Here is a 21,376-nt window from a genome sequence, read left to right on the forward strand (position 1 = left end):
AATTTGGAAGTGGGAATCCTCCAACTTTGTTCTTCCTTTTTAAGATTGTTTTGACTAGATTCTAGGCCTGTTGCATTTTCATATGAATTTTAGAATCAGCTTGTCAATATCTGCAAAAAAAGCCAGCTAGGATTTTGAAGGATTACATTGAATTTGTACATCAATTTGGGAAGAATTATCATCTTTGCAACAAGTCTTCTGATCCACAGAACGTAGGATGTCTTTCCATTTACTTAAAAGTTTTTAATTTTTTTCAAAAGTGTTTTGTAATTTTCATAGTGTAAATCAGTATTTTAAAACCTATCAGGTGATTCAAAGGTGAGGTTGAGAACCCTGCTTTCAGTAACTGTGAGTTACCCTAATTATATTAAGAAAATGTTTCTAGGTTACTAATCTTTTTTTCCTTGTTTTTTGTTTCTCCTTACACTGACCCAGGAATTTTCATTCTTTTATTTGAGTGAGTCACTTTTTGGGGGTGAGACCTTCTCCCATAACCACCATTATTTTGAAGTCTGAAATGTTTTCCCTGCAAATGTAGGTTTCAGAGTGTTTGTCATTGACATTCAGATGTGTCTGGTAAACAGGGCTGAGCGTTGGTACCCATATCTTGCCAAACTGCCACCCCTCTTCATCCTCTGACTCCCCAAAACCTGGATTCTTAGAAAAATGATACCACTGTTAGATAGACAGCTGCAAAGAGAGCCTCCTATTACCCATTAGCAGACATCCAGGCCAGAGCCCTGGTACCTGCCTCAACTCCAAGTGCCTCCAGGCCAAGGTACCACTTAACCTAGCTATCAGACACCAGGAAAACTGTCGGGGGCAGGGTTTCCTTGTCATAGGCCCCTTTCTAGTAAGTACAGAGAAGACTCTGAAACAGAGGATCTTGCCAGACTGAATGAATCATTAGCCCATTTTCTTTAATTTATAGTTTGGTTAGATCATGTCTGCATAATTTATGGTAAGTAAGGCAGATTCTCTATGGACTAAAATTTACCTTCAGTTGTAAAAAAATTTGCCAAGCATGTGTTATGAACAAGATTATAAGCATGATTGGATATTTAAAGCTACTTCTGAGACTAACATTTTCCAAGCCCTTTAGAAGTATACCAGTGATTGAGTTAATTTATCGGCCATTCTCATCTGTTTATAAAAAATACGGCCGCTTCCTTGGTTCTCAGGCTTTGGAATTAGTTTTCTATAATTCTAACAGGGTTAATGATAATACCTAAATTTAAGCATGTTCTGAGGACTGAATCAAGTGGGGTGTGTGTGTGTGTGTGTGTGTTTTGCTAGCCTTAGTCCAACTGGTGTGGGCTAGATTTTATATTTCTAAAATGTAACCATTTGTATCAGTTTTATATCAGTTAAACCAGATAATTTAGTAGGGCCTCAGGTATTTGTAAGAGTGTGGGTTGGAATAAAGCAATTAAAAGCTAAGTATGTTAATATCTTTAATCTCTTTTTAGGCCATTGCCATTGTACTGGGGTTCATGGTTATTGTGGCTTTTGCTTTAATAATTTTCTTTGCTGTGAAAACCCGAAGAAAGATGGACCGGTATGACAAGTCGAATATTTTGTGGGACAAGGAACGTATTTATGATGAGCAGCCCCCCAATGTCGAAGAGTGGGTAAGTGTTTTAAAAAAATCAGCAGACATTCAATTTTTAAATTAAACTCCAAATTTCTGTCTTTTAATTTGCATTTTAGTGCTTTGTGAAACTTTATTAGAGTTATTGCTTCTGTATGTTGCAAAAGTTGTGGTCTCAAGTTTTACTCAAAATGTTAGGAAGGTGGGATAAGTGGAAATGGTTTTACTACAAGGTAAAAGATGTCCATTTTCAAGAAGTAGATCTAAACAAACAAACAAAACGAAACAGACTCAAAGACATAGAATACAAACTTGTGGTTGCCAAGGGGGCAGGGGGTGGGAAGGGACAGACTGGGATTTCAAACTGTAGAATAGATAAACAAGATCATACTGTATAGCACAGGGAAATATATACAAGATCTTATGGTAGCTCACAGCAAAAAAAAATGTGACAATGAATATATGTATGTTTATGTATAACTGAAAGATTGTGCTGTACACTGGAATTTGATACAACATTGTAAAATGACTATAACTCAATAAAAAAATGAAAAAAATTAAAAAATAAAGTGCATGCTTACCATATTGCAAATAAATAAAGTCAATTATAAAATTAAAAAAAAAAGTAGATCTAGAGCAGTGAGGGTATAGCTTAAGTGGTAGAGCACTTGCTTAGCATGCACGAGGTCCTGGGTTCAATCCCCAGTAACTGTTCTAAAATAAATAAATAAGTAAACTTAATTATCTCTCCCCTCCCAAAAATGAAAGAAAAAAAAAAAGAAGTAAATCTAGGCACTGAAAAGAAATGGTTTCTAAAGGAATCGGGAGTGAGCAGGGGGTGATTTGAAATTTGGTCTTTGCAAGACTAAAACAACTCCTTCCCCCTCCCTTTTTATTTTCCTGCTTATTTTTTTAAGGGAAATGGCATTGCTCAGGGTGCCTACTGTCTTGGGTCAAGACTGGGAAGGGTGTTTTTGGGGTGGTGGCAGGTGGCAGGTCTTTAAACTTTTTACATGGAGGGCAGCCTGGCATATCACAGGGACTGATTCTGCACTAACATTGAGCTACACAGTAAAGGTAGAGAGAGGTGAGAGCAATTTCCTTTTTTGCACGTACTGTTAATCCTACCAGTAGGTAGCTTCCTAAATGATGTGAGTTGCTGAAAGTGCAGAAGGACCCTCTCACTGAAAATATCTCCCAGATGGGATTTACTGGTAGCTACCCTGGCTTTAGAGATGTTTGGAGTGAGATTTTGTTTCTTGGAAACACTCTGCTAGGATGATGTTGAGAGCAGCCTCAGAAATTGCCTTCATAGGTGTCTTTGAGCAGATTGGTTTCTTGCCATGAAGGTTAGTTGAGGATCCTGGACACTGGTTCCAGGGTGGGTTGGATTTGGCCATTGGGAAGGGAGTGGAGTGGGCTGAGGATGGGCAGCGCTGGTGAGGAAGGGGTGAAGATACTGATCCTCTTGAAGGCTCCTAGCTCCAGCATTGTATCCTATCCATATGATGTTTGAAGACATCTAGAAAGGTAGATGAAATTTTTTTCTAGTTAAGGTGCTAAAACGAAGCAGTCTTAGGAAACTCAGGTGGTGTGAGTACCACTGAGATGTGAGTTCCTGTGTTCCTGACCTCTCCTTGAAGCTTGCTTATTCTTTTTTTCCTCCTCATTTTTCTCCCCCATGAAGTGTGAAGGTTGGGATTTTTTTTTTTTTTCTTTCCAACCTTTTGCTCCAGGCAAGGCCACCTGTAGAGGAATAGGACAGTCTGTTGTGACCTATGAAGTCAATGTTTCACTGAGAGTTTCTGGGTGTGTCAGTTTTCATTAGCTGTTGGTTTTGTTTACTTAAGGTTTCAAGAGCCTAAAAAACCGACTCAAGAGAGACCAGTGCCAGTAATATTAGAGTCCCAGTGAACTTCGGCTTCTCATCTGATTTTTCTGTCAAGAAAGCTTAGTCAGTTCTAGGTGCTTTTGATAACCTGACAAATGTTAGCCATAATAACGTACAGAGGTGATGACAGTGAAGCTGAAAGGACTTTTTTTCCCCATTTCCTACAATGTAATCTTTTTTTAAAATTGAAGTATAGTTGATTTACAATATTGTGTTAGTTTCAGGTGTACAGCAAAGTAATTCAGTTATATACATATTTTTTCAGATTCCTTTCCATTATAGGTTATTATGAGATACTGAAGATAATTCCCTGTGCTGTACAGTAGGTCCTTGTTATTTATCTATTTTGTATATAGTAATGTGTATCCTTAATCCTTTACTCCTAATTTATCCCCTCCCCCTTGCCTTTCCCCTTTGGTAAACATAAGTTTGTTTTCTATGTCTGTGAGTCTGTTTTGTAAATAAGTTCATTTGAATTATTTTTTTACATTCTGGGACTTAACTTTTAAAAAGGCATTATTTTTATAATACTTTCTCACTGAATCCCTAGAAATTTGGTAGCCAGCATATAGGTTGTTTCAGGCGTGCTTCATAGTTTCTCTGTAGTAATAAATGTTTCATCATATGAAACTAAATAATCACCGATTGAATGGCAGACGTATGATTTTGAGCACACTAAGTTTTCATGCAATACTTAATTACTTGAAAATTCCTCATTTCCTTTTCCCTTGTTTGCCCAACAGAAATGCCTAAGAAAGGCAATTTGAAATAAGCTCTTGGGAGGTGCTTTTAGTCACAGGCATTGTGCTTTTCCTTCCATTCTCGCCTCACCTACCCAGGTTTGCTTTGCTGAACTCAATCCCACATTCTCATTCTTGCCTCAGTTTTCTTCCATAACCCGATACAGATGGTCGGTCCCCTTTCTATGCTCTTAAGCACTTTTCTGCTTGAGTGGGTTTCACTCTGATAACGTAGCTGCCTGAGTGGACATGTTTGACACTGCATCTAAGTGTCCGACAGTGGAGTGGCTTTGTGATTTTTCTTCCTTTTGGCCATTAGAAATTAATATCATAAAAATTATTTCCTTGAAATAACGGAAGAGAATCTAGAATTAATTGTACTAAGTGAGAATTAGACTTTGAATTCTAATGTGGAAAAGTAAGACAAGATACTCCTCATATAGCTAACCGTGGGTTGTTTACCGGGGCTGGGGGCACGAATCTCACTAAACTTACTAAAGGAACAATTACCAACTGAATATTTTCTTACTCCTGTCCACATTAGGGTAGGTCTACACATTGATTAGTAAATTTTATTGCCTTTCTTGGACGCTTAAAATCTTTAGAATCAGAACCCCGAGAGCAAAGGCACCTCAACAGCTGAACCTTCAGAGTTTTAAGCAAGTTTCAGCACTTTTGTATTAGGAGTGAGAAAACATTCAACTTTCTAGTTTCCTGTCTCTGAATCTCCAGTACAGTGGTTTCTCTGCCTTCTTAGGGATTTGTAGGGTTGGTTTTTCCTCCCCTTTTCTGGATATCTTGTACTTTGTAAAATAAACAAGCCATGTTTGCACACTGTTTGGATGTTAACTTGGTCCTCTGTAGTCAGTCACTCACTTAAGTTTGTACTAACATTATATTTTAAATGTTTAAAGGCTCTGTTAAGTAAATTTGTATATCTTTATTTTTTCAATTATGTCCTCAAACCCCAGATCTAATTGGTTCTTTTCTGAATTAAAAAATAAATATATGTATAATTATTTTGGCTGATTGATACCTGTAAAGAATTTTGAAAATACAATGAAGTATAAACAAAATTCTGCCATCTTGAGTTACCTTCTTGGTGTATTTTCTTTAATCCTTTCCACTTCCTACCTATTCTAATTCAGAAGTACGATTATATTCTCTATGAGTGTAAAATTCTACCTCTTGGTTTAACATGTTATTGTGGGCTTTTTAATCACATCCTTAAATATTCCTTAAAAATACCTTTGATACTGTTAAAAAAAAATGTTACTGACATGTGATATGTATTTCTCCACACACAGAGTACATTCAGTACACTAATGGTATGGCTTGGTGAAGTTTTGCACATATATGCCAATTTGTAATCAGCACCCAGATGAAGATACAGAGCATTCCAGTGTCCCAGGTTCCCTCATGCCTCTTCTCAGTCAGTACCCCCAGAGGGTGGTGATTCCTCTTTCTTTCTTTCACATCGGTTAGTTTTGCCTGTTCTTAAATGGAATTATGTACTGTGTGCTTTGTATCACTCAGCATGATGTCTGTGAGATTCACTTATGTTTTTGCATTGGTTGGTGTGATACGGTTGTGTGGCTTTTTTTGTTTGTGTTTTGTTTTTGTTTTTTTGTTTTTGTATTTTTTTGGCAAGGGAAAAGCTTTCCTAATTACCCTTTTTAAAAAGCCCATAGTCAGAATTACAATAATTTTTTTTAAAAAAACACAGATTTTTAGGGAAATCTCCTTGCCATCCCACTTCTGGGTATCTTCCCCCACCCTCTTCCACTCTTGTACATTTTCTTCTTAGTTTCTAATGATTCCTTTCATTGTTTAATTTTGTGAAAATAAAACCAAGGAAAAATACACTTCTTGCCTTTTTTAAACGAAAGTGAGCGAATTGATCACACTGTTCTGTCTGTACCTTGCCCTTTAACTCTACAGTGTGTCTTGGTGATCTTTCCTCACCACGCCATAGCCTTTTGGTGGTATGGCCATCCCTGGTTTATGTAAGCAGTCTCTCGTTGATGGATATATTTACTGTTTAATATTACTATGGCAGGATTAAAAAAGAAAACTGTGTATGCCTTGTATATACATCTGTGCATGTATATACTTCTGTTTTTTATTGAAGTACAGTCAGTTGTATATACTTCTATAGGCTAAATTTCTCAGAGGAGTATTACTGAGTCAAAGGGCATATACATACATCTGTAACTATGATAGATACTGAGAAATTGCCTTCCAAGGAGTTGCACCAATTTATACAGCCATCAGCGATGTGTGAAATTCTGGTTCCGCACACCTTTTCTAGTAACATTCTGTTGTAGAAATGTATATGGCTGATGCCTTTTGTTGCATATTAGGTTTTATAGAATTTCTGACTGTTTTAAATAATGGCTTTTGTTTGTGGTGGTTTGAAAGAAGTTCTTAATATAAAAGTAATACAAGTGCATTATGACAAAATGCAAATACTATAGAAAAAAGAAACAACAAAAGTTCCCTCTCTTCTCCCTCAGTTTCCCATTGGGGCCGCTTAATAACTTTTAACAGACAGGTTTATATCCTTCCAGGCTTTTTCTATTCTTATACAGTGATTGACTTCATACATTCTAAGACACACTCCCTCTTCACTCCAGTTTAACTTTTCTGAAATTAGGTACTTCTTATTGGTGTAGGGTGGCATTACCCTCCCAACCTCCAAACCCCCCATCTTATACTCCATCCACGTGTATAGTCAGACACAGATTCCATACAGTACAGCAGAGGGGGTGCAAGAGTGCAGAGGAGAGCCTCACTGCCTGGGGTTTAATCCACCAGTTGCTTTTGTGAGACCAGCCTTTCGTGAGTCTGCCTCAGCTTCCCCATCTCTAAAGTGGGTATGATAATTGTACCTACCTGATAGGGCTGTTACAAGTTAATATTTGTAAAATACTTAGAATAATGCCTGCACATGGTAAATAATATTATTTTTAAGAATGTGTTGGGATTTTTTTTTTAACCAGGAAAAGGCATCAAAATGTACATATTGTAGTTTGCTTTTTTTGAAAAACTGACCTTGTGAAGTCTGTGGGCACACAGACATTGACCTGATTGCTTTTAGCAGCTGTATGGTATAACATAGTGCAACTGCACCATGATTCCTTCTCCTACGTGTGGACATTTTCATTGCTTCCAGTTTTTTGCAATTACAGATAACACTGCAGTGATCACTGTTGTACATGTCTTTATGCACTATCGTTAGTATTTGTATAAGATAGATTTCTACAGGTGGTCAACATGAGCTTACACATTTAAAATTTTGTTAGGTACGGCCAAATTGCCTTGTTTTTTGAGGTTGTTCTGTTCTCTGATGGTATATGAGGGTGCACATTTCCCAGCATCTTTTCCCTACTCTGGATATTATTAGTCTTTAATTTCTGTCAATTTGGTAAGTGAAAATTGAGTTTCTTTTTTTTTTTTAACTTTTTTTAATTGAATTATAGTCATTTTACAATGTTGTGTCAAATTCCAGTGTAGAGCACAATTTTTCAGTTATACATGAACATACATATATTCATTGTCACTTTTTTTTTCACTGTAAGCTGCCACAAGATCTTGTATATATTTCCCTGTGCTATACACTATAATCTTGTTTATCTATTCTACATTTTAAAATCGCAGTCTGTCCCTTCCCACCCCCCGCCCTCTTGGCAGCCACAAGTTTGTATTCTGTGTCTATGAGTCTGTTCCTGTTTTGTATTTATGTTTTTTTTTTTTTAGATTCCACATATGAGTGATCTCATATGGTATTTTTCTTTCTGGCTTACTTCACTTAGAAGAATTTCATTTTAACTTTTAATTTTTTGTGATTAAGCATATCTGTACCTGCTGTTTGTATTCTTAAGTCACTTTATTGCAGCATGGCTTAGTTTTCTTTTGGATTATTCTCTCTTATTGGAGTTTTTCATATTATGAATATTAACACTTTGTCTTATATGTTGCTAACATTTCTTCCCACATTGTTGTTGGTCTTTTACCTTTGATTACAATGTTTTCATTTTTTATGTACTAACATTTTTCCATCTGTTTCTTTATGACTTCTTTATTTCTTTGCGTTTATGTAAAGCCTTCCACACACCTCCTTCAAGGCTTAAATAATAGTCTTCTGTACTTTCTTCTGTATTTTAAAGTTTTATTTCATTTTTTCCCTGCTCTGGACTTGGGTGCAGAGGGTTGAGTTAAACGTGTCTGTCAGTTCACAATACTTTTTCTGGTTCTTCACTGAAGTAAATTTCCTCTCTCATGATTCTTTTTTTTTTTTTTTTTTTTTAATTAATTTAATGGTAGTACTGGGTAGTACTACCAAGTACCCAGGACCTTGTGCATGCTAAGCAGGCACTCTATCACTGAGTTATACCCTCCCATCCTCTCATGATTCTTAACTTTATAATTTTTAAAATTAGATCTTCAGACCCCTGGAACCTTTTAAAACAACTTCAGTGAGGTATAATTTGTATGACATAAGATTCTCCCATTTTTTAAAATGTGTACAATTAAATGATTTTTAGTAAACTTTTAGTGTTGTGCAGCCATCACCCCACTCCAGCTTTTTTTTTTTAACATTTTTTATTGATTTATAATCATTTTACAATGTTGTGTCAACCACTCCAGCTTTTTAAAAGAACATTTTCTTTTACAGTAGTTTTAGATTTACACAGAAGTTGCAGAGATGGCTCGAAGAATTCCCACACACCTTACACTCGGTTTTCCCTGTGATTAAGTCAAGCTGCATGTTAGTTTGGTGTGTTTGTCACAGCTAAGGACCAGGATCCATACATAATGATGAAAGCCCATACTTCATTCAGATTGAGAAACTTGTCTTTTGTTAGAGTGTGGGATAAGAGCTAATTTAATTTCCTTCCCAAATATCCAGCCAGCCATCCTGAAGTTTTATCCTCTTAAAATTTTACATTTTTAATGAAAGCCAAGCCTTTTGATTATTCTTACTTTTACAAACCCATTTTGGCCAGAATAATTATGTAAAAAGTTATTAAGTCATTTTCTTACAGTAAGTATATGGGAATTTTTTTTTAAATGGAGAACATTGATGTTGGCAGTATCTTTGCTGTTGTGTAAATGGAAAAGTATTTTTGATTCACATTCTCATATAGACAAAGCCGAAACTAGAACCCTAATTGAGCATTTCCATGCCAACGTGCTGTTAGGGAAAGCCTTAATGATTCTCTCTTTTCTTTAATTGGAATCAAAAATAGGTTAGTCCCAATTCTTGGTTCATGACATTGTCATCTTTGGTCTATTCATAGTCTTGTTTTATTTATTGATTTGTTCCATAATTAACACCTACCATCCCCACCCAAGAATTACAATACTAGGTCTAAGTTACCACATGTGTCTTTTACTCTCCCATCCACCTGCGTCTCCCTGCTCCCAGAGGTGACCTGTCTCCAAAGTGCCTTCCCCACTTCAATTAGAAAAGACCGTGATGTGTTCCTTCCCTTTTCCATTGTCTTGATTGCATGACTGAAGGGCTTCCCAGCGCTGGGAATGGAACTAATGGTTCCATTGTGATCAGAGTAGATGCCCTCGGATGCTCTCATGCTGAGCAGACCTCCTCGCCGTTGCTCTGAGTAACGTTACTACGCACAGCCTGGAAAACCAGGCACAGCAGGGTTTGTGCATGCTCCAGAGGAGACCTTCTCTTGTAGGTTCAGTCTCAGTTGAACAGCCCAGTGGGGCTGGTAGGCAGTCTTCCCCTTTCTTCCACTCTTGATGAACAGTGCTGGCTTTTCTTCTATCTAATAGAAGCAGTATATCAAGAAGGTGAAATACCAGGGTTTGAATTCTAGCATCCCTGCTTTTGCTGGGACTTTAGGTGGATCAGTTCTGTTATTTTTAACCCACAAGTATGTCAGGGAGGTCTAGTTTGGAGAGAATGCCTGGTAGACTGGCAACAGCCCAGGACCCTAAAGCTCTGGATTTGAGTCCTGATTCCAGCACGCTTTGGTAAACAGATTAACCCTTCTGAACCTCGGTTTCCTTATCTATAAAACCAGACTGAATTACTTGGTCTCCCTCTCGTGACTAATGTGCATGCATATGAGAAAATGAAGACCAGTAGAAGTATGGCCGTCTTCCTTAAGGGATAGTGAAAGGAGAACAGCTTACTGTGCAGGAAAGAAGGAATTCTGATGTTGCATGAATCCAGTTACAGTCGACAGACACAGAACTTAAATTAGTGTAGGTAAAAAGAGAAACTTGTCTGTAAGATTTTGGCTATTGATTTATGAAATCCTGGAAAGAGTTGAGACAACTTAGCCACAGAGGGCAGGATGTGGCTGTGTATCAGGAACATCTAAGATCAGGACTTACAGGCCATGGGGATTTGCTTTCCCATCTTGACTTCCTCCTGCCTATGTAGGCGTCCTTTCCTCACAGAGAAGGCGAGCAGAAAGCAGCCACTTAGAGCTCTTGAGGCCTTTGTATTAGTGCTTCTTCTAAGCCTGGCCGGGTGGGTTGGGGTCAGGTGACCATCCTCACACTCACCCACTGTGCTCAAGGGCAGTGCCCTCCTCACAGAGTCTGGCATATCCGCACAGTTACTGTGTGGGGTGGGGAGATGGCTTCCAGAGAAACAGCGCTCTGTGTATAATACGTACTACATGAATATGCACTATGTGGATTAATCGTAATTGCCCTTTTATTTTTTATGTTTCGGTGGCTATCTGACCAGGTTTAAATTCAGGTGCAGTTTGAATTTATTGAATCAATAGCTTAGACTGAGTTTCTGAGCAGCTTTGAATGTACCTGCTTCACCCCAGTGCCCCTCAGTACTCTGCTGGCTCCTTCTCACCCCAGTGCACCCCAGTACTCTGCTGGCTCCTCTCAGGAGAGTGTCATGCTGCTCCGCCCCTTTGAGCTTGGCCTCACACAAGGGCAGGGGACTGTGGTCTAAGGAGCTGTGTCCGGCCAGCACACTGAGAATGCTGGTAGGGGGCTGTTCAGCCATGTTCAGAGCTGAGTTAAAAGGGGCTAATACCACAACGCCCATGAACTTGAGTATTTTGTGTTAATCATTCTCTTCACATCTCTCTTCCCCCACCTGCATTTTCAGAAGGTCATAAATAAAAATATCAAGATACACATTGCCATTTTCTCTGGAGTAAATCCTTATAACTGAGGTCTGGCTTTGGAGAAGCACACACCTATGGTAAATATTAGAGCTGATTGTCAAATGTGTGTACTTGAGATTAGTTTTTGTTGATACCTGCAGGATTTTGGTGAAGTAGTTAACAGAAAGTTAAGAACTTCAGCATCCCATGCTCCTGTGAATAACTTTTGATTTGGCTCTGGTAAGTAAAAGAAAACAGAATCTGAGAGCAGGACGGAGGCACCTTAGGGTGAGGTCCCCCAGTCTGTCTTAGAGAATTGATGTGGAGGGAGCTGAAGGCCTGTGGGGTGGACACTAATAAGAAGAAGCAAGAGGAGGCTTGTAGGTGGTGACGTGATGAGTGGGGGCTACACGTTTTCAGTACATCAGGCTGATTTGGGATTGAGCTTTAAGCCTTAATTTTTGCAACAAAGCTAAAAAAAAAATCACAATAAAGGAAAAATAGGAACTATTATTCCTAAGTAGCCCTTACAGGCTGGCACTCTATCCATATTATCACCCTAGCTGCAGTCTTCACAGTGTGGATACTCTTCTTAGAGAAGGGAGCACTTAGGTTTGCAGAGGGCTCCAGTAACCTGTCTCAAGCCTGACATACTAATCACTAGTCTTTCTGATCCCTGCTGGACAGGTATTATATTTGCTTTTATAACTTGTATTTTTTGGTGTGGTTTGTTTTTCCTTCTGAGATACTCTGAGCCTTTGTTTTCTTTGCTGGTAGAATTGTGGGCAATAGTGCTTAGTTCATATTAAGATTAAGACGAGATAACGTGTGTGAAGTGCCTGTCTCTCCTACAGATCAGCATGCCAGTTCTCAACAGTACTTTCTGCCTGTCTCCTAATTTGCACCTTTTCTTGTTACACTACATGACTTATGTCAGAAACAAGAATAGACTGAGTTTGGAGAGAACATGCCATAAACTCCTTTCCATTGTTACCAAGTAGTAAATGAAATTGGTTAAACAAGATCCTATTTTTAAGTAGGAAATACTTAGATCTAAAAGCTAAGTTTGTTATTTAGGTAGCCTTATTTCTGAAAGTTTCTAAGGCTTTGACGTTGTGATATAGCATTGATACAGCATTGTTCCCAGTATTTACCTGGCAAGGTAGGAGCTAGTGAGGTTCTGGCCTGGGAGTAGAGAAAGGGCAGGGTCCTGGACCCCGTCCTTTGGGGTCAGCCTTGGGTAGCTATTGGTTTCCTTGGACTCTGATGAAGAGAATCACTTTGCTTGTTAATTTAATAGGTTCCTCATGTGTAGATGGGGAAAATAAAAGTTCCATCTACAGAATACGCTGATCCTGTAACAAAGGGCTTAGTTCAGGGCCAGCATGTAACTTACTACGTCAAATAAATTTTAGCTAGAGTAATAGCTGCTAGTATTTGCAGTGATGACATTGAATAAGGGAGCTTGGGTAAGAGTACCCAAAATATAAACACGTTTAATGTAGGTTGGAGTTGTTAAACTGTTAATCTTCCTCTTGTAAGGCTGCCACCAGATCAGAACAAATGTTTCACTGAAAGGTGTAGGCAGGCTCTGCATATCATCTCCTTGTACACAGGAGGGAACAGGTATGGGTGGGGCAGGTGACTGGGACAGGGCAGTGGTGGTAATCAGCATTAGACAACTGAAGAAACTTACATAGCTTTTTATTTTCGCCTAGTAAGTACAAGCATTCTTTAATGTGAAAGCAGTTCTGTGGGCTGCCAACAATTGGTACATGGGGCTCGTGCCCTGGGAAAGGTTTCACTGTTAGTTGTGGCCTCAGATGGGATGAAATGGAATGAAAGGGAAAGTGCCCTATCTGTGGACTGACTTTCAGAGCCCAGCAGCGTGGAGTACAGAAGGCTCTGTCTGTCCCAACCCCACTGTGAATGGAAGGGGGGGAGGGGGGGAGGCCAGGGCATCCTGGTAAGCTGGTGTAGAGAGTTGTAATAAAAAGTGAGGTAGGATGTGTGCTAGAGCTGGTGAGTGTCTGTGTGGCTCTTTGAAAGCAGGGATTCCTATATTTTGGCACTAAATCGGGTTAATTCTAATTATAGGTATTGTGGTCCAAACAGGCAGTTGTCTGTGACAGAGGAAAACTGTTTTCCATCAGTGGTTCTCAAACCTTTAGAATCACCTGGAAAGCTAGTTTAAAAGCTTGTTGGGCCTCACTCCCAGAGTTCTTGTGCAGAGGATCTGGAGTGAGGCCTGAGGACTTGCATTTCTGAGTTCCCAGCGTTCCCAGGTAATGTTGATCTGCTGGTCTGAGGACCACACTTTGAGAACCACTGTTCTGTAGAGCCAGGCTGCAGCTGTGATACTGCAAGCCCAATGAGGTTTGAGTTAGGCCTCTTCCAGGCATGGCATACTGAGAAAATGCTGAGGGCGTACGGAGCACTGTAGTAAACTGAAGGGGGTTTGGAACCCTAGGTGTGACTGGCCACGGGCTCTGAGGACTAAGATATTCTGTGCCTGTGGCACACCCATTGAGGAGGCTGGCGTAAGACACACAAGTGTTAAAATACAGTCTATATCAGGGTTTCCCCTTCTAGGGCAAGGGGCCTGGAATGGGATCGCTCACTGAGTGTAAGCTTCTCCGCCTCACCCCTCCCAAAGCTCTGACAACTCATTGACTGTTAGGAGCTTCAGAATTCACCTTGGCTGATATAGGTTAGTAGTTCCCTAAGGGCAGCATGCATTTGGATAGGGAACGTTGTGTTCGCTACATCCCCAGAGCCACCTGATCAGTATAAATTAATCAGATTTGCTCAAGCTTGGTCCACGATCTCTTCATTTGTGACATTAGTACATTTGGAGCATCTGCCTTCAAGCCACCAAGGGTGGAGAAAAGTCTGAGGGAACTTTCCAGAGGCAGTTTTGAGGCTCTTGTTGGAGGACCATCTGTGAGTGTAAAATATCAGAAAACAGGAAAAACGAGTTGGACCACTTAGTGTTTTGAAAACTTGTCATGCAAGGACACATGGCCGGGAAGGTGGACCTCAGGTTGTAAAACTGGAGATGGTACTTTGCGATTAAGGCACTCCTCCCACTAACGTCCAGTCTATTTCTCCACTTTAATTACCAAGCAGGAAAAGCCCTTCTGTTTCCCTTTTGAGAATGGTGTTCCTACACTCTGACCTAAAAGAAGGCATCTGGTAACTGAAGCACATACTGGAAGTAATTTTGTGTCAAAAGCTGTTCTTAGAACTCTAGAACATTAGGCATATAAAACTCTTCAAAATGGGTTCACATCATGTCTCATTCGGGTGTGTTGAGGAGTTAAGGCAACAAGAAGGATTCCTTTTCTTACAGGGACTAGTCAGTGCCCAGAGGAGACGGGTACCTCAGCCATGGTTAGACTCCTGAGGTGGCAGTTTGTTACGCCGGAAAGAGGTGGGCTTGGGAGTCAGGTCGACCGGCTTCACATCCCCCCTCTACCATGTCACCTTCTGTGTGACCTTGAGCAAATTAATTGAACCTTAGAGGTTCAGTTTGCTCATCTGAAAGTGGACATAACCATACTCACAGGCTGTTGTGAGGAATAAAGAGGGCCAGGTTTTGCCTGGCGCGTGCTAGATATTCAACACATGAACGTTCATCTTATTCCTAGAGGTAGATGACTTTTGCCAGAGTGTTACACCGGTTGGATGCAGATCTAGTCTGACCCTTTTCTGTGTTGTGTGAACTAGGAATGAAGACAGGATGGAGAGCAAAACAGGGCACGGCTGTCATTGCTCCTTTTTGCTTGTACTAATTCCAGATGATGTATGCAGTTGAGAGGTTTTTTCCCCCAGACTTTGTTTTGAAGAAGTGACTTAAAATGTTCTTAACCTTCTTTATTCCATCTCTGACCTCAAGGAGTCCGGGTGGGGCGGCTGCTCCTGGGTCAGTAGCACTGATATGCATGGGTGTGGGCACTGTCCTGGTCCCAAGGGAGGGAGGCTCAGCCCTGACAGTTGTTGAGAGGAGGGCTGCTCCCCATCCACCCTCCTTGTTTTCCTGTTCGCACCCCATGGGATTTAGGATATTTTCATTAATTCTCCAAGCTGTGTTAGATGTTATTTGTTGCGAAGTTCCCCCCCCCCCCCCGCAAAAGTAACATAATCAGAAAACATGTAATGAGTGTAACTAAATTTTGAATTAAAATTTGTCCTCATTATAAGTGCCCCTCGTGAAGATCTTTCGAAATTATTTCACTTGAATTTATTTCATTTTGACATTTCAGAAGCACTTTAGTTCTTTCTAGATTGGAATATGAATCTTAGTAAAACTTTCCTGTGTATCCCCTTAAATTAATAATTCATATTTCTTAAACATGGTCTGTGTGAGTGCTTGTCCTTTTAGAATTTAGTCTCAGGAGTGAGTCTGAGTCATTCTTTGATTGGTTAGGGGGTGTTTTTTCCTCCTCAGCCTCAGCATGTCTGTCTTTCCTTCTGTCTGGTCTTCCCTTTTATAAAGTCTACGTGTGCCGTAGGGGTGCCTCTGGGACCAGGAACTCCTCCAGCAGATCCCAGTTAAGAGCCGCCCTCTGGGTGGGCGCTGCAGGTTGATCTCTGCTGCCTGCAGCACCCTCCCCTCTCGGGGCCCCTCCCCAGTGGAGGGCCTGGGGGCAGATGTGGGGGCGCTGCACCAGCCCCCGCCACCCGAGGCTCCTCTTGTTTCACAACAGCAATTCCAACTTTCGGTTTTGGGAATGATTGACTCTCAAACTTTTCTTTCCCCTCAGTAGTTCGTAGAAGACACATCTTCCTGAATTTGTGTTTTCACTCTGCTTTCTTTTACCCCTAATTTCTTGAGCTATTCTCAAGTTACCCAAGGGAACCTGTTCACCATTTGGTGCTTAGAATAAAGCCTAGTATTTCTCAGGTTCTAAATCTTTTAAAATTTACTATAGTTATTAAAATGGTAGGTTTGGTGTTTTGTTTTGTTTTGTTTTTTTTAATGACTTCAGCTACATAATCGAGCATTGTGGGCTGGCTAGGCAGCCTATGGATAGCAACAGCGAGGCGCAGAAATCCCTTTTCTCACTGTAAGAGACACAGGTTGAGGATGCACATAAGTTACTAATACCGGTTCCTCCACACTGGAGCTTCCCCGCTTCCTCCCACTTTCCTTTGAAAGCAGCACGTTTATTCTCACTTGCATCGATACTGTGTGAAAAAGTAATATTGTAGTTTCTTTTGGAAAAATTGAAGCCTTAAAGGGAAAAAATGACCTTATTCCTTGTTTTACAAGTGTATTTTGCCTATGCCTTTAAAGTCTTAAGCTCCTGTCAAGAATAAAGGCTGCTTCCTATTTATCTTTGAGTCTGGCTGGGTATTTTTTTTTTTTTTTTCAGAAATACGGAACACATCACAAATTTGCATGTCATCCTTGTGCAGAAGCCATTAATCTTCTCTGTAATGTTCTCATTTTAGTATATGTTCTGCCAAAGCGAGCACTGCCTTGGAATTTTTTGTGCATGTGTATGAAAAAGGTTCAAATAAGGAAAACCTGTGCTCCTGTGCTGGAGGGTGAAGTTAGTGGTCAGGCTAGTCCAGTTGTGCTGACTCTGAGAGATAAAGGTCAGCTCAGAGCAGCTCTCCTGATAAGGCAGTTGGACTGACACAGTGTAGAGGTGGAGCAGTAATAAATGAGGTGACCTTTGTGCAGCAGACTCTGGGCTCCTGCACTATGCCAGGTGCTGTGCTGGGCTTTGGAAACCCAAAGAGGAAGGAAGGTAGGAGATAGCCCAGAGAGAGGCAGCGGATTGGAGCCAAGGCTTTCGAGTGAGCCTTGTGTATAAATCCCCCGTTACCATTGACTAGGTGCAGGTCCTTGGGAAAGTTGTCTAGTGCCCCGAGCTGTCGTGTCCTCTGAACAGGGAATGCTAGTATTTACCTGTAAGGTTGTTCCTACTAAATGATCTCTCAGCTCAGTATGTGGCATGTTGTAAGCAGGCAGGCAGTCGCAGTCCTCTGCCTACTGCACTGAGAGCTGTGGGAAGCTTGTATGCACAGGTGCTGGGGACATAGGGGGACAGGTAGGTGCCTCTCCCAGCAGGAACATGTATGGATGGCCCCTGGGAGCTGGTGGCACTACCACTCCTTGGAAGTGAGCCAAGACTTGAAGTCCAATTAAGGATTAGCTGTCAAAGAAAGGGGGAAGAACATTCCATTCCGGGCAGTAAGAAGTCTCTACAGAGACACCCAGACACCTCTTTTGTAAGGTTTTGGTTTCCGGTTTGCCAGGGTCAGTAGGAAATCCATGAACTTTGCAACTCCTGTTAACTTTGCCAAGGAGGAAAACCTGGAGGTGTTAAATGGGTTCTTAAGAAAAGGAAGTCTTTTAAAATCTGAAGTCTCAAGAATAAAAAATAGGCCTTTGGCTTGGCAGGGCATTTGCCTGTGAAGCTTGGTGATGGTGTCAAGCCCTCAGGAATTCAGTAGGCGCCACGAATGGTTCCCACCCATTCCCCCCTGTGGTGGGATCTGAGCACGCTCCCTGGCAACCCACCCACTGCTTTCCCAGTTGCTGCCAAATCCCACTTTCAGAAGGAAATGATTCCATTCCTTTCTGACTCACGGGAATATTAAACAATCAAGAATAAATAACCTCTATGTACTTGGAGAGGTGGGTAAATAAATATCTTCTGGTATGTGATAGTGCAGTGATAGGAAAGGAGCAGGTCATGTTCTAGTGCTATGCCTGACGGAAAACAAGATGGTAAAGTGTGTGTATTGCGGGGAAGTACACTATATTGATGCTGGAATCTAACTGTGAAGATTTATAATAGTAAAATAATCCAATTAAAAGTTTGCTGTCACTTTCAAATTCTTGGTTTAGATCCAATAGCTTTAATTTCCAGAACCCAGCATCTTCTGAGTATTTACTATGTTCATAAAAGGCCCTGCTAAGTTTGATACCTTGTAATCTCATTTAATTCCCAAAACAACTTTATAAAGTAAGTAGCTTCCCCATTTCTTGCAGATGAAGAGATTGGGGCTTTCTAGAACTTGCAGTTGGCAGGTCTGGAGTGAGCCCAGGTAACTGGATGCCACTGTTCTCAACACCAAGCTAAAGCAGTACCACCTTCCCTATTTTTTGAAAAGTTGCTCTTTTTCAGAAAACAACTTTTGGAGTTAAGTCCCTAAGTGCCTCCCACCCCCGCATACCTCATTTCTATTCCTTTACTTGAAAACAATTCAATGACTTGTCTGGGCTTAGCAGTTATTTTTTTTATCAATTGCAGGATAATACCTAACAATGTAAAGACTTTTAGGTGTTGGATATACTACATGAAATCTAACAGACAGTGTTGGGAATCTAACTGGCTATAAATTTTTCTCCCCAAGGTTCTCTGGGAAACCTTTTATGTTAACAAGGTGTAGTCTCCAGTGCGTATTACTTCTTAGAACAAACTCATTCACACATCAGAATGGAAGAAGAAAGAAGGTAGAGGAGGAGGGCTGTGACTGTGCTGTATAGCCTGGTAACAGCAGAGCCACTGAGAATGTAAAGGGAGAATAAACAAGACTTGTTAAAGAACTATAGCAGAAATCAGTCTGAGCTTCTTAATGGGGTTTTAACATTCTGTATTTAGGGTGACTGGATTAAGAAAAGCCATTGCTCTTTGTCCTGGATTAGTGGTTTTTCCCAGAGTGGTGCCCAGACAGCAGCATAAGCATTACCTGAGAATTTGTTAGAAATGAAAATTCTCCCTCTAACCCAGACCGAGGCTAGATAAAATGAGCTTAATCTTGCTAAGATGGAGTGGAGTAATTACCATGGGGAGTTATTCCACCTAATCACATCAGGATGAGAATCAGGTAACTGAGATTTTTTTTCCCCCTCTACTTTGTCATTCATTCTGGATTTGTTAGACTAATAATAGCACCATTTCCATGTTTGTAAAAAAAAAACTCATTTGACTGTTAACACTAGTAACAACAAGGCAGCCAGGTGGATTAATGGTATTTAATGAGCCCATTAAACATGAGATAACTTTATATATGATATTTTCCTTCCATTTCTTCCCTTTTTAAGTTACAGGCTAAATAATAATAACCGTGTCTCTTGGGACTGTTTCTTTAGGTTAAAAACGTTTCTGCTGGCACACAAGACATGCCGCCTCCCCTTTCTGACTATGTGGAGAGAGTGGACAGCCCCGTGGCCTACTCTTCCAATGGTAAAGTGAACGAGAAGCGGTGGTATCCAGAGTCTTCCCATAAATCAACACCGTAAGTAGCATCTTCCTTCTTTTGGTAGAATGAGTCTGAAAGAATGAATATTTGCCTGTGTCTATGAATTAGTTGCTGTTTTGTGTCATTCGCCTTAGGGAAAAAATATCCAACTGTTGTCTCCAAGGCTGGAGACTGACCTTTGCCTTGCAAGTGGAGGCGGAACATGGCTCTTTCCTGTTTCTGATTTTGAGGTTCAGGTGAGGGTGGAATGGTTTTACTGACTGATAGCAGAGCTAAGTGCGGTTCTCAGTCTCTCCTTCTGCCTCTAATACTAGGTCTCATTAGTAGAAGGGAGAGATGGCTCATCGATCAGAATCTTTCCAGTAGGCCCAAAGATAGGGTTAACTTCAGGCATAGCATGAACTGGGGACTCGAAAGATATCAGGGCTCTTGTTGCTACACTGGTTTTACTCTCAGTTCAGCTTCTATTGTAGCAGGCTGGTCATCCATATTCTCCAGGCTGCCCAGATATTCTAGCCCCGGATTCAGAAAATGCAATTTCCTTTCCCCAAACTTACATATCAAATCTATTGGAAAGATTCTCTTTGGCCCTTTTTGAGTCCAGGAAGATGGAGGTCTCTGATGGCAAGGCTTAGGAATTCCCCTCAGTAATGGTGGCAGTTTTAAAACAGGTACATAGTGGATGTCATTCTGACAGTCATGACACTGCGTGGAGTGATGCAGTGTTTCTCTTTCCTCACCGATATTGGGTGTCCTAAGAAAGAGGATTCTTGCGGATGTGTTTTCAGTTCAGTAATTACCTTGAACCCCTGCCATGTACACAGTACCAGGCCAAGTGCCCCTGAGAATGCAAAGTCTGCCTTCCCATGGAGGTTGCAGTCTATCAGGGGTGGAAGAGAGTGCACAGTAACTACACTGCAGGGCGAGCTAGGAGCAGCAAAGGTATGTGAGGGGGTGCCTGTGTGAGAATAAAACAAATGAGTATAAAAGAAGGAAGTCAAAAGCTCCAAAGGGTGAATTTCTGCACCTAGGAGACGGAGTCGGGTACTAAGGAAGGTATACAGCTGGTTTACTTCTGGGCTGTGCAGATTTTTGGTCTAATTGGACTTGTGTCTAAAAGTAGGCTTGAAGATTACTGAGAGTGCCCACATCCCCTAACTCTGAAATTTATGTATATTTTTCTTGCCGAGCATTTTGTTTTTAAGCTTTCATGTTATATCAGGTTACTGTTTAGGGTTTAAAAGGGTGTGGGGAGAGGGCAGATGGAAAATTTCTAAGGTAAAGACTTATAGAGTTAATATCTAATATAAAATTATAAGAGAAGGCCTGCTTTTTTTTTTTTTATATTAGGTTTATTTATTTATTTTTTTTAGTGGACGTACTGGGGATTGAACTGGGACCTTGTGCTAAGCACGTATTCTACCACTGAGCCATACCCTCCCCACCAGGAGGCCTGCTTTAATGTTTGGTTTTGTTTTGGGTTTGTTTGTTTGTTTTTCTGATTTCTTTTGCCCTTTAACATCCGCCCCCTCTGGCCTCTGACCCCTGACCCCTCAGACAAACCCACTGCATTCTAAACGTTTGGTTTGCCACCTTGCAGCTAGAAGCAGAGTACCTGGCACTTTTGGCAGAGTGTCTAGGAACTCTTTAATCATTGACCCATGGAGAAAGTCACATTTTCCTCCCTTTAGAAGTAGCATTAACAAAGCACACAAAGCCATGCCACCCTGGATAAATTTAGAAAGAAGAAATAAATACCGCCACCACCCTCGACCACACCCCCCCCCCAAAGCTTTAGGAGTCTACAAGAAATGAATAAGTA

At 40.7% G+C, this 21,376-nt stretch overlaps 1 protein-coding gene and 1 non-coding gene across 5 annotated transcripts in view; one reads left to right on the forward strand and one right to left on the reverse strand.

Moving 5' to 3' along the window:
- Nucleotides 1-21,376, forward strand: part of OCLN (occludin) — a 45,769-nt gene that overhangs the window by 15,137 nt on the left and 9,256 nt on the right. For all 4 annotated transcript variants that reach the window (XM_010949329.3, XM_010949326.3, XM_010949328.3 and 1 more), the window contains exons 4-5: nt 1,470-1,631; nt 19,445-19,590. In XM_010949329.3, coding sequence (XP_010947631.2) covers nt 1,470-1,631; nt 19,445-19,590 — 308 coding nt within the window. The remainder of the gene's footprint in view (nt 1-1,469; nt 1,632-19,444; nt 19,591-21,376) is intronic.
- On the reverse strand, nt 16,708-16,812 carry LOC123615132 (U6 spliceosomal RNA). The gene has a single exon (XR_006722696.1). It is a non-coding gene; the product is annotated as a U6 spliceosomal RNA (small nuclear RNA).

Source organism: Camelus bactrianus, chromosome 3 (genome assembly GCF_048773025.1).
Source record: "Camelus bactrianus isolate YW-2024 breed Bactrian camel chromosome 3, ASM4877302v1, whole genome shotgun sequence".
NCBI lineage: Eukaryota > Metazoa > Chordata > Mammalia > Artiodactyla > Camelidae > Camelus > Camelus bactrianus.